This window comes from Rhinolophus sinicus, chromosome 2, assembly GCF_057876585.1.
Source record: "Rhinolophus sinicus isolate RSI-liver-muscle chromosome 2, RSI-T2T, whole genome shotgun sequence".
Taxonomy (NCBI): Eukaryota; Metazoa; Chordata; class Mammalia; order Chiroptera; family Rhinolophidae; genus Rhinolophus; species Rhinolophus sinicus.
Window position 1 is genome coordinate 152,408,055 of NC_142502.1, and position 17,216 is coordinate 152,425,270.

The 17,216-nt window shown below is 40.8% G+C and overlaps 1 protein-coding gene and 1 pseudogene across 3 annotated transcripts in view; both read right to left on the reverse strand.

Annotated features, from left to right (window-relative positions):
- EML6 (EMAP like 6) overlaps window positions 1–3,648 on the reverse strand; it is a 230,877-nt gene extending 227,229 nt beyond the window's left edge. For 2 of the 3 annotated variants that reach the window (XM_074331992.2, XM_074331990.2), the window contains exons 1-2: window positions 3,398–3,648; window positions 1,817–2,540 (exon numbers count right to left, since the gene is read on the reverse strand). In XM_074331992.2, coding sequence (XP_074188093.2) covers window positions 1,817–2,013 — 197 coding nt within the window. In that variant the 5' untranslated portion in view covers window positions 2,014–2,540; window positions 3,398–3,648. Of the gene's footprint in view, window positions 1–1,816; window positions 2,541–2,693; window positions 3,191–3,397 lie in introns of those variants that run through there. The other variant, XM_088796163.1, reaches the window with a different exon arrangement.
- Window positions 3,649–15,499: 11,851 nt separating this feature from the next.
- Window positions 15,500–15,865, reverse strand: LOC109438942 (transmembrane protein 230 pseudogene; annotated as a pseudogene).
- Between the last annotated feature and the right edge of the window lie 1,351 nt (window positions 15,866–17,216).

Consider the following 17,216-nt stretch of genomic DNA (forward strand, 5'->3'; position numbering starts at 1 on the left):
GCTGCCAGTCATAACAGCAGTTTACTGCAACTCCACCCTCTTCTCACCTTCAGTTTCAACAGTGCATGTCATTTTTTTTCCTATTAGAGAAAAAATTAAGATTAGGAGTTCAGAGCCTCAAAGTAGGTAAGTGAACTGTCACAGAAACATTATTTACCCCCAGGGAATTTTCTGTTTAATCGCCACTCTCTCCCTTCCCCTAAAGGACTACATCTTATGTTGATGGTGTAATGGAAAACACTGCATTAAGAAAGAGCAAAAACATAATGGGTTTAAATTTTTAAATATCTAACCTTTTCACAACTCACTGTTAATCACTTGCTCCTGTGACTTTAATAATCAGCCAGGCAATGAGAGAAGCAAAATCTGCAGGACAGAACTAGGTAAGGATGCTCCATTCACAACCATTGCCATATCAGGGAGAGAAGAACTATTCTGTCACATGCAACATGAAGTTTTACATATCAGTTCCACCAAATCTTGAGAACAGTAGAGCTCCTAGTCCTCAAAATCTTCATCTTAAAAAAGTCAAGATTTTAAAAAACTATATCTCGCTGTATCTGCAACTATTAAGTTTTTACTAAATTTTTCAAATTTAGGTCTCATGAAGAAAAAAAGCTCTGGAATAAGCACACTAGTCGAAGGGGGGAAGGGGGAAGGAGTCTTTTAAATCATTCTCCCCAGGGAGAAATTAAGACCACTAACATTATACCACTTAACCATTTATTTTATTATGAAAGGCAAACTTAGAGCCCAAGTGGCAATATTCTGAAAACGTGATAGAAGTTGTCCTACACCAATGAACACACAAGTGTGGAAGGTACAAATATGGTCTCTGTCAGTTGTAGTCCGTCCTCAGCAAATTATTTTCCCCTGTGTTCTGAAGCTCCCATATTATGGACAACTTCCTTACCTGCGGAAGGCTCAAAGGGATTCCCTGTGAACAGGATCTGGACCACACCTTGGTGGTCACACAAGAAGCTAACAAGTGCTGGGGGGAAAAATGTGTCTGGTCCAAAGATAAGAGGACAAGGCTAAGAATCAAAATATGCCCCTCTACAATTTAATAGGGAGGATTCCTACAATGACTTCATCCAATGGTGTTCTAGTCAGCCCTGGCCATCCGCTACCAAATGTTGGTCATTCTGCGGGTTGGCTGGTTGGATTTTGTGGTCCAGCAGCTGCCAGCCTTTTGTAACCTCAGCAATGTTGTGGAAGCATCCATTTAGTGTATAAATAAGCTTTTTGGCATTAAAACACTGCCAAGTGAAATATTAGAGAACAAACTCCCCACCCACTGCAGAAGAAATTTCCCAGTTTCAAAGCAACTGGAATGATGATTCCAAATTACCTGTAGCAAAATTTTTAAAAGAAAAAATTTTTTAATCCTCTTGCTTGCTGAGGAACCTAGTGTGAAGCCTCCCAAAGATGATAAGCCACAGTTCAGGTTACTGCTCTTACATTTACCTAGTTAGGGAAGGAAGAAGTGTTTGATAGTCACCCAGGATCCTTCCACTTGTAGCAGGAATAAACACCGAAAAAGCCTCAGGACATTCAACTCCTTAGAGATTCAAAAGCTTTCCGGAGGAATACAGAGAATCTCTCCCTCCCCACCTGCACCCCAACCCTGTTTCTGCCCTAGCTTCAGAATCAGCAGCGCTTCTGTATTCCATGCGGTTCCAGAGAGAATCCTTTATTCTGTGGGGCTCCCACATCTGACCCCAGGAAAGCTTGGTTGGTCATCCTTCTCCCCCAACTCCCCGCCTTCCCACCTCCACACTCAACCCCTCCCCACCGCCCCAGGCCACTTCCTTACCTGATAATGTCGTCGTTGTGTCCCAAGAAGAATTTTTGGCTGTGCTCGCGGGTGTTGTAAACCACCCCGACCCCAGCCACAAAGTAGACCACCTCCTTGCCAGCTGTGTAGTACAGGTTGTTGCGGCACTGGTGACCCCGGTACCCGTACACCCACTCCAGCCGCAGCTGGCAGCTGGGAGCTGTCCGATCCGCCATGATAAGTCTACCCCAGTCGCCCCCCGGCCCCCCCGCGCTGCCCCTTTGCGCCGGGTCTGTCCTCGCGAAGGCTCGGGCTGCGGAGGACCTGCAAGGGCTCAGTGTGCAGCACCGGGGGCTGATTTCCGCGGCGACGCACAGACACAGCCCAGGGCGCCGGTCACCACCATCATCCGCCGCCGCCGCTGCCGCGGGAGACAAGCCGCCGGTGCGCGGCCGCCAGATCCCGCCGGGTGCCCCGGCTCGCTCTCCGCGGGCCAGGCGTCTTCGGGGGTGCCAGCACCCGCGCGCACGCCTCACTGCACCTGCGGGCTTCGGCCCCCGGGAGAGGTTCTTGTGGGGGTCACCCCGCCTTTTAAATCAGGGATCTGCATATCCAACCACTGATTACCCAGTTTGCTCACTGAAGTTTGCAGTGCGCGGGGGGCTTCGCAGCAGGCAGCGAGATTTATTCTGTGACAGCTTTGATTTGACAGGGAAACCGGCTAAGCTTTGCCATCACCATCCTTGGATCCGACACTGACAGTCTATATCCAGGATGCAAGAGCAAGGAAGAAAGAAACAGATTTTTTGCATAAGTCACCCAGTCCAAGAAAATGATCCCCAAACTAAACCAAGTTTTTTTCTTTTTTTTTTTTTTTCAGTTGTCAACTACTCCCCTTTCCCCCCACCAGACCCACCTCCTTAAGGATATGAAATATGTCCTAAATGCTGCTGACTGGTGGTTGCTGATATGATTTGAAAGAACATTGGCTGTTTCCCCATTAAGCCAGGGTGAACATGCAATGGTCATTTTTCAGATGCTCCGTTTAGTTGTCGTGTATGTGTTTAAAATTCGTATCTTCCATGAACCCAATCTTGGCTGAGAAAACCATAAAGAACTTGGCAGTTCTCACTAATCACCAACTCCAATTGCAAGCGTCATAAAAGATTTTTCCGAATCGGAGGAAATGAGACACTAGGGCAGTTGGAGGCAGGCAAGCGTTACCTACAGACGCTCATGGTCAAAAAGAAATTAAATAATTAACAGGTGGCAAAAATCGTGTACCTCTCCCCAGACAGGTCTGCGCTAGCAACTGGGTCCTTCGGGCTCAAGGGTCCCGCCTCTAGCCTGCCGTGGGGCAGGGATGCCCGCAGAACCAACCACTGAGGACCGTGAGCCCCTCCACCACACACACACACACACACACCACCACTACCACCACCACCACCACCACCACACCACACACACACACACACACACACACACACCCCGACTGCTGCGGGTCCAAGGGATGCCGGCCCCCAGGGACACCCTGGCCAGCGCTAACTGTCGCGGTGGCGGTGTCCTGGACACCCGATCCAGCCTCGCCCGTGGATCATCCCCACTCTCTCTGTCTCTAACCTCTCTGCTCGGAGTGGGAGCCGCCAGCACGTCCAGGATCTCTCATGGGTGAACAAAATCCTCTGCCTGCTTTCCCCTCCCCGCCTCCCGCACCCAGGGATTGGCTTCGTCACTGGGGTGCGCGGAGACAGGTTCTCCCTCCAGCCCGGGCTCAAGGGGCGGGGCCACAACGCAGCTTTCGGGAACGGCGGGCGGTTACTAGGCGAGATCACTCAGTGCACTTGGAAACGGCTACGCCCCAGGGCTCTGGGGATGCCCCCTCCCTTTACCGGCCTAGGTTGCCCCTTCCCCTGAAGCATCCTGGGAAGTGTAGTCCTCTCAACACCAGCTCAGGCGGAGAGCCGACAGAGCCAGTCCACAAGTCCCAGGATTCCGCACACCCAGAGGGGGCCGCCAAGTGACAGCTACCAGCATCCGCGGTGCCTGCAGTTCTCCAGCTGAACAGAAGAAGGCGCACGCGGGGCGACTTCTTGCCAGTGCCCTTCGTTCCCTAGTGACAGAGGCCGCAGGCCGGCCTGAGTGTGTATCTATGGAGATGAGCGATGGATTTGCCCACCTAGAGAATTCTTTTCTGCCCTAGTCTGTGAGAGTTACTGTAGCTGACTCAAGTCCAAATCTGTTTCATATTCCAGTTTTCCTTTTTTATTCAGATGGATTTTAATCTGTTAAAGTGCGTGTGTGCCAAGTTTAAGAAAAATGCTGAGGATTTTATCTCCCTTTGCCCTATCTAAAAACCAGTGCCTTCCCTTCTATAAGCCTCATCGTAAGTTAAAGGACTTGGGTATTTAAGAATAAACTAGATTTTGGAAATAGGAAGGTGTGCAAACCATGAACAATGATCGTTGGCCCTAAGATGCAAAAGTCGGTGGCGTTTCTCCTACCAAAAGTTAGTGAATTCCACTGTGTACTGAAGTACGCTGTTGTGGCCACACGTGACCTGTGGAAAGAGATTTCAAAAGCCTGGTGATGAAAAGGCTGCCAAGAGGATGACAGAAGGGACATTAGGAGCATGTCCTTTCCTTTTCCTTTTCTGTTTTCCTTTCCTTTCCTTTCTTTCAGTGTAATCCTTTACTCAGTTCTTTAACTATCTCAAGCTTTAATACAGCCTTCTGAAAGGTAGGAAAGCCTCAGGAAGATTAGAAGTGCCAGAGTATGGATGAGCAATTGCTGTCAGCAGCAATGAAGAGGATAACTGGTTTCATCGTTCTTTTTAAGGAAACGAGAATCTACATATATGTGAAGTGTTACTGTGCTAGACAATAAGGGCACTACCAAAAATAAATTAAAAAATAAATAACATGGCCTGAAAAAAGATTTGAGACCTAAGTAAAAATATAGATGACCAATAATGCCACACCATAAAACAGTGCTAATAAGTTATATAGAGACGATAAATTCTACATAAGAATTTAGCAGTGAAGAGCTTTACCAGCTCTAATGTTAGGAAAGACTTCATGGAGGAAATAAGAAATGTAGATATAACAAGCAATGATAAATTGAAAGAGCATTCTACATAAGTCTATGGAATAAAAGAGTAGATACAGAAAAACATAGATTTAGAGACACTGGATAGAATTGGTGCAAGAGAGAATTCATTTAGCTCAGAAGGGACATAAACCTGAAAGTTTAGACTATGGATGAAGATGAACATGCAGGTTTGTACTATATCCTTAAAATAATGAAGAGCCATTTAAATGTTTTTGTTTTTTTTTAAGAGAGGAATAACAAAAACAGTAGTAGTCAAAGCATGAAGTATTAGAAGCTTGCAGTAGTGCTTGAGGTACTACATTAGAGGTAGTGGCAATGGTCCAGAAAGGAAGGGACATCTTCCTGAGAAAATGCAAAAGTATGCTGAAAGGAGTCTCATAAACAAATAGAAATAGATGTAACATAACATGTTCATTTCCTCAGTTATCTTTAATATAACTACACCAGACTGTACTGTTAGTTAAATGAGTTGGAGGAATAAGTTCTGGGTCTGCCACTTACAGTGTTACCTTAGTCAAATCACTGTATCTTCTGATCTTTAGTCTCCTCATATAAGAAAGTACATGTATAACAGTCCTCACCAGGATAGTTAGGAAAATGAAACAAAATAATTACATGTTCAAAGAATTAATTTGTAAAGCATTACATAAATGTTAATTATTATTACCAAATGGCAGTATATATTAACTTCTATTTGAAGAAAGTGTGAAATAAAGCTTGACAATACCCTTTGAAGATTAAGAAATCTAGACAAGCAAGAATAAAACTCACAACAACATGTTAATATGGTAAATAACACTTATTGTGTTCCAGGAACTGTAAATGGTGTTTTACATGTATTAAACAACAGATTCTTCATCCAATAATAATCCTATGAAGCAGATACTATTATTTCCTCATCCTATAGATGAGGATACCAAAGGAAAGAAAGTCTAAGTAACTTCCCAAGGATACACAATAGTAGTGACAAAGCCTGCACTTGACCTTAGGTAATCTAGCTGCAGAGTCTGTTCTTAACCACTAAGAATCATGAAATAAATTGGTTAGATGATAGGTTAAGTTAGCTTGTGAGTGATAAACCCAAAATAGCAGTGACTTAAACTTGAAAAAAATTTTATTGTTTATAAAAACCTGAAGGTAGTGCAGGCCTAGTATGATGGTCCTGCTTAAAGAAACCCTTGAGTACTCAAGCTACTGCCAGGATGCCAACATTTTGCTCTGCTATCCCTAGATGTCATGGTCCAAACTGGAATGCCAACCATCATTTGCACATTCCAAGTACATTTCATAGAAGAAGAGCCACAAGGTACATATTGGCTGCCTTTAAAAAGAAGGTTTTGAAAAGCTACCCCCTAGTCTTTTCTGTTTATATTCTATTCTTTTGAACTTAGTTACTGGCCATCGCTAGCTGCAAAGAAATCTGGGAAGCAGTCTTTATTCTGGGCAAGCATGTTAAAATAGGAGATTCTTATACTACGGGAAAAGGAGAAAGAGCACTTAACATTCCTTATCTCTTTTAATCCTTTCAACGGCCCCATTGCAGATATCTCCATTTTAATGTGAGGACACTGAAACCCAGAGAAAATAAGTAATGTAATCAAGATTACACAATAAATGGCAAAACCAGAACTCGAACTCAGGTCTGTCCAACTACAGACCTATTAACCACTACCCCATACACCTTCCAAACCAAGACATAAATCTATCATTAAACAATTAATGAGAAAATACAGCAAAGTAACGCATAATTATATAATTTTTCTTTCCTCAAGCTTCTTAGACAATGAGGCTGGGGAAATGGCCTCAAGAAACAGTAGTTAAGGACATAAGGTAAGTTGAACACATGAAAATTCTCACTAAAATACTTCAATTTATAAAAGTGACGTGAGAGGGTAAATGTATAGTTTTGGGGTGAGGGAGGGGGTGGTTTTAGAGAAGAAGACACTCTCTATTACCTTGGGTCTTCATCGGAAATAGAAAATTTCACCAGGACCTGCCATCATCAGAGCACTGTGCAGAGTCAAGGGAATGAGCCAAAACACATAGGAGTGAAATACTCTTTTGGCTGCATGGAATGGGCTCTGGGAATATATATGTCATAGGATCTCAAGAAAGAGAAAAGTCTGTCCCCTGGCAGAGGCTATACTCAGTCCCTTCCCCCTATTCTTCCCTGTTTCACTACTAGGCTATATAAAAGTAGATAAAAGCAATGCCCAGCCAGCCAATTACAGCTCTGAGAAGATCAACTCATTCCCAGGTAAGGTGGAAAGAATTCATACATAATGTATCAGAATAAATGATTTGAAAAGAGCTGTCCCATCAAACATAAGGAACAAGAAAATTAAGAGCATAGTAAAAGCAAACCAAAGTTCTGAAAGAAAGGTACATTATATGCAAAAGATAGACAAAGAACCCCATCTAGAAGAAAATTTATGTCAAAGAAGCAGATTCTCTACCAAAGAAGAACTTAGTTACAATATGAATCCAAAATATCAAGAACTTAAAGCTAAAAATAAAAGGCAAGCTAAAGAAATAATCAAATATAAACAGTTTCAGAGCTAATGAATACATTTGAAACAACAGAAAACATACTGGAAAATCAAATTATCAGTATGGAGGTAATATTGGAAATTATCACAAAAAATTAGAGGAAAAAGACAAGAAGATTAAAATCATTAGAGATATGCCTGAGAGAGCAAAGCTAACCCAACATACAGATCACTGGTATTCCTAAATTAGAGAAGCCAACAAAGGGAGCAGAAAAAAATATTCAGAAACAAAATAGAGGAATATATTAAAGAACTCAATCAGCAGATTAAAGGGGTACACTGTATACCAATCTCCATATAGTCTCCATAGAGGTACATCCTAGCAAAATCAACTTCATGAATAAATATTTGAAAATCATTTGCCAACTTTAGAGAGGACTATTACGCCATCTCTGTCAACTAGTAATGAAAGGGAAACATTTAAGCATTTACTCTGTCTTCTTGGAGGAACTGAAGTTTATCCTCAGTTGATAAAGGGAAGCTATTTACCTAAGAACGTTAGCCAACAAATGGAGGTGGGTGTGGAAATCAGGCTGGCGTCAGCCTTCTGCACTGCCATCTCCAATGCCAGAAAAAAATGGGACAGTATCTACAAGTTCTGATGGAGAAGAAAAGTGTAACATCAGAATTACACCCAGCTAAATTAAGTGCAAAGGCAACAAGCACACATTCTCAAACATTAAAGGGCATTTTTCACCACTTGTGAGTTACAACGATATTGAGTGACAAATCACTAAAGACCCCAATAAGCCATTAAAGAAGGTAGAAATTTCTCTCTCATGAACCTGGAGGTATAGCAACTTAAAGAAATTGTCAGATACCCAGAATCCTCCTATCTTGTTATTATCCTACATTCAGCACCTTATGGTTTAAGATGACAGATCAAACTTCAGTGTTTACATTTGCATTCCAGCTAGCGGGAAGGAGAACATAGATGGGTAAATCCCCTTCCTTTAAGGATATTTTCTGTAAGTTTCATAAAACACTTCTGCTTATATCCCATTGGCCAGAACTTCGAGTGCATCTAGCTGCAAGGGAGCCTAGACCTAGACATTATTTTCTTGGGGCAGTTTGTACATTTAAAATCAGAAATATTTTACTAAGAAAGAAAGGGAAAAGTAATGTTGGCATTCACCAGAACTTTCTGCTACCATACTCGAGTCCTTTTTGAAAAACTACCTGACAATGACATTCAGCCACCCAAGAAATGAACAAAAGAATCAGAAATGGAGAAGTCATGGTAAAAAAAAAAAGATGGGAGTGAGCATTAAATCAGTTAAATGGGAAGCAGATCTCTCTATTCATTCTTCAGTTTCACTTAAGTATTTTTTCCCTCTTTTTATTAACACAAGTAAAATTAGTTGAAACCTTTTTATTTTTAAAAAGTTAATACAATATGATCCCACTCTCATGACATTATTTCTATTCATTCAACCATCTGTCTGTGCATCTAACTGTATCTGCGTAGAGATATTGTAATACAGTTCAACAAAATCTAACCTAGTTACTTCTAGAAAAGTGAAATTTAGAACCATTTGTTGCTTCCTTATTTGTATCTTTCTGATGGTTCAAAAATGTTTGAAATGGGCATTTTATTAAAACAATAAGTTATTGCTCTTAAAAAAAATACCTGGGGGTGGGAGATGAGGGTAAGGGGGATCAAATATATGGTGATGGAAGGAGAACTGACTCTGGGTGGTGAACACACAGTGGGACTTATAGATGATGTAATACAGAATTGTACACCTGAAATCTATGTAATTTTACTAACAATTGTCACCCCAATAAATTTTTAAAATAAATTTAAAAAAAAAGGCAATGCTAGGGAAAAAAAAATACCTGTTGGTGATAAATTGTATTTTTATTGAAATGATATTTGGTGTCATTAGGACATACCTTTGGTTGATCCATCCACATCCTGTTGACAGGAAGATCAAGAGCCATTGAACAGTTAGGCATATGAGCGCAGCTGTTTAACCACTATTTTCTCTATACACGCTAACCAATTTATTTAGAGATTGACCTTGTGGCCTTGTCCTCATTAGCGTCACACCTTAGATACCACCTAACTACTAAAAATTGACAATATTTCACAAATTATCAACAAATGGAATTAGAGCCCACGTTTTTTACCAAGTAAAACACTTACAAATAATATATGAAAAGATGCTCCACATTATTAGCCACCATGGAAATGCAAATCAAAACCACGATGAGATGTCAGTTCACACAGGATGGAATGGCTATAATCAGAACGACAATTACAAGCATTAGAGAGAATGTGGTGAAATTGGAACCCTCATACATTGCTGGTGAGGATGTAAAGTGCATCCTGCTTTGGAAAACAATCTGGCAGTTCCCTCAAAAAGTTAAGCTTAGAGTTCCCATATGACTCAGAAATTCCACTTCTAGACATATACTCAAGAGAAATAACATACATCCACACAAAAACTTGTATGTAAATGTTCATTGCATTACTCATAATAGCCAAAAAGTGAAAATAACTCAAATGTCCATCAGTTGATGAATAAATATGTGTATCCATATAATGGAATATGAAATGAAGTACTGATGCAAGCTATAACAGAACCCTGAAAATATTATTTTAGATGAAAGAAGCCAGTCACAAAAGACCACGCATTATATAATTCCATTTCCACATAGAATGTTCAGAAGAGGAAAACTATATAGACAGAAAGTAGACCAGTGGATTTCTAGAGTGGAGGATGACTAGTTGGGGAAATGAATTACTACTATTGGCTATGAGATTTTTGTGGGAGGGAGTGATAAAAATGTTCTAAAATTAGACTATGGTTGCACAACTCTAAATATGCTAAAAACCATTGAATTGTATGCTTTAAAATGGGTGAGTCTGAGTTATGTAAATTGTATCTCAATAAAGCTATTAAAAACAAAAACAAAGTTTGACTCATTTTACTTAACTGTTGCATGTTGATTTCCTGTATTTTGTACATACTAATCATTTCTCTCTATTTGATTCTTTACATGCCAGTCATTTTAGAGCAGAAATTATTTCTTACTCATAGAGGAAAAGATTGATTTTCAAATTAAATTTCATGGTTTTAATCTACCATCCAGAAGTCATCCTCAGTTTAATGTTTTTATAAGAATGTTACATGTTTTGGGTAAATTATACCAGTCACATTAGAAAATATAAAGTGCTAGGCCTAAAGGAAATGGGCAATTATCAGTCATTTGTGGAGAAAAGAACTTAAAGGTTTTTTTTTCCCCATCTCTTTTGAAACATTTTTAACAAAAGATAAAGAGGTCCTGTCTATTGAGCTGTAGTAGACAGTACAGTCTAAGAGAAGATCAAATCAATGAAAAGTTTCCATGATTTTTTTATTGAGTTCCTCTATATTCTCTATTCTATAAAGATAACATAAAAGAACCAGGTCAGATAAGTAAGAAAAGGTCTCTTTAACTCATGTTTGAAAAGGACTCATTTTGAAAGGCATTCCTAAATACCCACAGAGAATCTGTCTTTCAAATGTAACTAGCTATGACTCTTTCTAAAGTCTAGTTTACTGATGACCAGCTTGCAATGTACAGACATCTTCAACGTCAGCACTTCAACTGATATTTCTTAATCTAAATATTGGCTCTGGTGATAATTCTTTTTTTCTGATGCTGGTAATAATTCTGTCGCAGTGTTCCTTTCTACTCAAGCCTCTATTAGAACACTTGAATGAGGTCTCTAACATCAAAGAGAGGACATGAAAAATTAGTGATATAGCTAATAACATGCTATAATTTCAGTATATTTTAAATGTTTTATGTTGATTATAATAGGGTAACATCTAGTTGTTAGATCTAGATCACTGCAATCCAACATCATTACATATTCTTTCTAGGTGGACTCTTTAGGAAAATTAATGTGTCCTCTCTAAAATGTTTGCAGTATTTCCTAATAAGAGCAATGAGAGGTTCCCACGGAAGATGTTAATTTGTGTTTCAGAACTCTAAAGATGTGCAACAATCTCACTGGTTGGTAGTTTCCTAGAATAATAATAAGAATAATTTTTATTACTAATTGTTACTATTAATTATTAGTAATATTGATAGAGTAGGTAGGAAAGTGGACGTGAGCAGGAGAAGGAGGAACTAAGAGGTCCCCACAGGTAACCCAGTGGCGTCATCAAAATCCTGTTACAGAACCACGGAAGCCAGTAGCCAGAACAAAGTCTTGGGCTAGTACAAACACACTAGGGTGAAGGAGACAAGCAGAATGAGGAGAAAACCAGGAAATGGGAGGAGGAGGTTAACGGATCTGTAGGATAAAACGCCACGCTGCTACCCACCCTCGGGTCAGCTTGCTCCATGCTCAGAGTGTATTTCCTTTACAAATAAACTTTGCTGGCTGCTGCTTGCTTCACTCTACTCTTTTGACTGAGTTCTTTCTCTCAAGAAGACAAAAACGGAGGAAAATCGTCATGCCCAGGAACAGTATTGTGTTACCTTCAGGTATAATTTCTAGAACATTGTTCAAACTTAGGAAATTATAATCATCTTCACCTAAGAATTACAGGACTCTACAGCTGGAAAGTATCCTAGAGCTACCTTAAGTTTAGTACTAAAGGAGGCTCAGGAGATGGCCAAGAATAAAGAAAGTCTGTAACAACAACTTATTAAGTGCTTATATAGTCAAACAGAAAATTCCTGAGTTCTGTTCTGAGGTGGGGTTAATAATGCTGCACAGAAAGCATCACGGAATGTGGGGAAATTCTTTCAGTTCAGAACACAAGTTCTGAAGCCAGACTGCCCAAATTGTAATCCTACTCTGCCATCTTGTAGTCTTTTGGCCTTGGGCAGGTTACTAAATCTCTCTAAGCCTCAGCTTCCTCATCTGTCAAACGGTACCTATCTCATAGGACTGTTGTAAGCATTGAATGAGTTAAATACATATAAAGAAACCCAAGGCGCCCTATGGACTTTCCTTTTTCTTATAGAGCAAAGATTTTGCAGGGTCAAGGAGACATGCCCAACCAGAACTCATCCCCGCACCTCCCTTTCTAGGCCATGTTCCAGGTACTCGAGACCCTGGAATTACCTGCACAAGTGACCCTGAGCCTACTTACAGGGTTGTCTTTCTAGACTGCTTTGCTGGGGTGTACTCTCCTAGGTCATATGATGACCTGAAGGGACAGCTACTTGTGGAGTGGGAGAGCATGTTCCTGGAGCTTGGATGGATAGGCTGAGTGCCCGTAAAGTTGTGTGCAAGGCCCTTCACAGTATGGAGAGAGTAAGGAGAATGAGAAGGGGGGCAGACTGGAGGCAGGGGCCACTTCTCTTCACACTGTGACACTCTGACACGGAACTCAAGAAAATCTAAAAACTCTGCATTTGAATCTGTCCTCCCAGGTTTTTATGAAGGCATATTTGACAAGGTAAGAGGAAAGAACATATTTAGTAGATAGCTTCCTCAATATCTAACTTTTAAACATGTGGACATATGGAATAGCCTTCTTTAGTATTCTTGTCCGGTCCCCATGAGTGTGAGGGGGTAAGCCTTGCGCATAGTAAGCATTCAGTACATTTTAACCACTACCATGTTGTTATTACTGTAAGAACATGACTCTTCTCATAAAAGGTAGCAAAATAAAACCTTTCCTTTCCCTCACTGACCAGAGAGAACACAGCCTGCCAAGAGAGAACACTGATGAACAAGCACTCAGGTTAGAGACTTCTAAAGGCACAAGTGACAGACCACTTTTCAGGTTAATGAGTATAACAGGGAGGTAAGCAAAGATCAATTGACAGAGATTCCAAACTAAACATGAACTCAGCATCAGCATTTGTAAATATGAAGAATATGAATGCCCCAGGAAAGTCTGCAACAAAGAAGCCACACACCCAGCACAGAGTTGCAGAGGGTAAGAGCCCTAAGGACAAAAGGATGAGCAGCAGATGAGGGAGAAGAGGAAGCCACACCTGAGTGGACCAGAGCATGGGTTATTCTCATGGCCTTGGGGGCTGGTGTTAGCACCAGTTCTTTCTAAGGACCAGCTGGAAATGGAGAGCAGAACCTCACTATTGTCTTTCAGTATTCTACTTTGATTCCACCACAGAATGTGGGTCCAGACGTTCTGAACAGATCTCTTGGTTGTTTCATAAAGTCCTGAATTTTAAAACCTGCTCTTGAAGAAGGAAGAATTTGATTCATTCCTTACACGCGACACATGGATAAATTTCAAACAGGTCAAAAATATAAATGTAAAAATAAAATCATTGAGTACTGAAAGAGAAACATGAATGAATTCACCTACAACCTGGAAAAAACATTTATAACTATGATGCAAACAAAAATAAGAAGTAATATGGGCAAAAATCAATATATTCAATTACAAAAAAAATCACAAATCTTTTTCATGGCAGAGAATAGCACGAGAAAGTGAAAAGAAAACGATTAACTGGGGAAAATGCTTGTAATCAATATCACAAAGGATAAATACCCCTAATATACAGCTTCTTTTGATAAAAATAAGACCACTAACTTTACGGAAAAATAAGAACAGACAGTTCACATAAGAAGAAATAAAATTGGCCCTTAAGCATATGAAAAAAACATGAAAGACCGACAGTACATTCCCAAGGATATACCAGGGGACAAAAACAATAAAATTAATATGTCACTGCTGGTACCGACAAATACCTACTCTCGAGGTTTTTGATTCCATTGAGGAAAGGTGAACAATCTGAATAGAGAAAGACAGAATTATCAAGCCAAGGGCACAGGGAATGAAAACGAGACCTGGGTTCTAGCCCTAATCACTCTCTGCGTGGATTTGAACAAGGCACTCAGTTCCTTCAGGGCTTGGTTTTTTTACTCAACTGTACAATGAAAGGATTAGACTGAACAATCTGTAGGATCTTGCTCACCTCTAAAATGTTATGGTTAATGAACAGCATCAGCGTCTTTCTGGCAATATGTATTTCAGGGAAGTAGTACAATGCAACCGCACAGCTCATGGAGATGCTACTTGAAAGAGTGGTGAAAATAAGGTAGAATCAGTGCCATTCATGCCAACCGAGTGCTCTTTAAAACAACTGGGCTAACCTTGTGAGTAGCCTTAAAACAATGTTGTCAACCACATCTCAGTAAAACTGGGGGGAAGACTTAAAACAATGGAATTGTACACTTTTTTTTGGTTTAGATTTCGACATTTTAATTTCTTTTGAACAGAAGTCATGTTTTGCAAGCTAGGAAACAGAATCAAAGTAAGGCAGTCTGGTCCTGTCAGGATGCAGGCCACGTCTCACGATCTTCAGCAGAATGACATAATACAAGGTGCCAACAACCGGCTTATAAACTCTAAATAACAACCACTTATCTACATTTTTCCTTAGGAAACAGCCCAAAGTCCGGTCCTTAAAGGCGTGATGTACAGAACATCTTGACCTAAATTACATGCTGGCCAACCTATTGGTGAACCAGATCAGAGCTGGCCAAGCACTGGTGAACAGAGAAAGTGTTTACATTTTGAAAACTTGCTCTGAGGCTTAAAAAATTCCTGCTTGCTGTTAATAAGAAAGCAAGTGAAAAAATTACAGATGCACCCACACTGATATTTGGTTTTGCCAAGCTCTTCCACTAGCACATGAAGTTAGAGATGAGTAGAAGGGATAAGATACTTAGATATTTTCAAAATAAATTGCTTAGTAATAAGAAATTTGACATACTGCTTTCTTCCATGTGTCACAAGAATAAACTGACAATGAAGACTATTTCAAAGAAACTCAACTCTAAAAAGGGTGATGGTAGCAACACTTCCCACTTCCCACTTTTCCATACCGTTAACATTGTCATTTTTCCACGATACAGGTTCATGGAAAAACCTGTCAGGAGCTTTTGCCAGAGCCAGGAGCTGAAAAACAGTGTGTCCTAATTAGCTCATTGTAAGCTCAGTTAACATCTTTGGGTGGATCCATAGAACCTGACCATTGTTTCATTAATCATCTGCAAACTGCTGAATTCCTTAACCCTTAACTATAGTTTCTGCTCAGTGTAGTAAAGTTGGGCTCAATCCCTCCCTCCTGACTCTTGTCAGGGCTGAGGTGGGTGCTGGTCCTCAAAGTCTGGAATGTCATCATAGGAGGAACCCTGGGATCCTTTGGATGCATAGTAGGCAGTGCGCCCCGTAGTAAACTCCTGGCAGGAACTCCAGGACAGGCACGGCCAGGAGTGCGTCGCCACCCCACCTTTGCTGATACAGCCCGCCAGCAGGAGGGAGCGTAGGATAATGCGAAAGGCGCCAATCAAACCCAGCACTGTAGCAAGCCCGATGGTCTTAGAATATGGGATCTTAGGGGGGCTTTTCTTACACTGAAGGTCAACGGAGCTGGAGAGCCTTGAGATTTCTTTCGCTTTACTACTGGGGATTCCACTGAGCAGGTTGGTACGTGCCGGCATCCTAACACAGGGGCACAGCTACAGTTGGAGCTCCGTGCCAGGACACCCGAGTGTCGTCAGCTCACTCAAGGTTGGCAGCAGAGACGCCAGAGCCCTCATGGCACGCCTCACCTCGGAACAGTACACTTTCAAATGTTAAGGTTTATGCTATGGAAATGATATCTCAAGGGAAGAAAAATCAAAAACAAAAACGAAAGATTGCTCCTCCTCTCTTCAGTGGCCTAAAGAAGCATCAACCGTGATATGGACCAGAGTATGAAACTCAATAACTGAACTAAGAAAACTTGGACGGCAAATTTAGCTAGACCAACAGCGAGAATTACCCTTCCATAATTTGCATGACCAAGGAGAAAAGGAAAAGGCAAGGCCCTTGTTCAAAAATTGTTAAGAATTTCAAGACAGTGACAGCACAGCGTTAAACCACACCTGAGGGTGGGGCCCTGTGTGACTGCAGAGGTCACACACCCCTGAAGTCAGCTGTATTTATGGAACTATTAAGATTTTCTGGGCCCATGACAGAGCACTTTGTAGAGAACTCATTCAATTTTCATCATAACCTTGCAAAAGTAATATGAAAATCCCCATTTTTTGAAAGATGAAATAAAGACTTAAAGAGATTAAATAATTTGGCTAAGTTCTCACAGCCTGTAAATGACAGAGCTGGACTTCATGCTTAGGCCTGACTCCAAAGCCAAGTTTTCACCAGTGGTCTTCATACTTATTAATAGTAAAAATTTTGAGTGAGTATTCGGATGTATGTGTAAACATATAATGATATATTATATACACGTACTACTATATGCATTATGTACCTTGCAATGCATACAAAACAAAGACATTTTAAAGATGCCATAGACAGAAATTCTAATATTTTCTTCCCATACCTCAATCGATCAATCACCTTTCTCAATCTCTGTAGTACACAGGGGTTAGAGCTGCCCTTGACCCAGCGAAACTGCGAGCTTAACAGCACTTAAGATGTTAACTTTCCTATGAAATGTAATAGGACCTTTTTAAAGGGTAACACTCAAAAAGGTGAGTTGTTCATAACGGCATTTTAGGCCCTGTGAAACTCAAGGAGCATTTATTTTTTTAATCCTGGAGGCTGATTTGCCTTGGAGAAATTTCACTCACCGGTAAAACAAGCTGTCTGGGCCTGACAAGAATTTTTGATTTATTTTAGGTTATCTCACAGTTATACAGCAAAGGTTGAGTTATGGAACACCAGAAGGAAAACATTCATTTGACAGGAGTTTACTGAGTGCCTATGATGGGCAGCTTGCTGAGGATAGAGACTGAGAAAGACCTAAGGTGCTGCCAGCAAAGAGCCAAGGATGTTCTAAAGGAACAG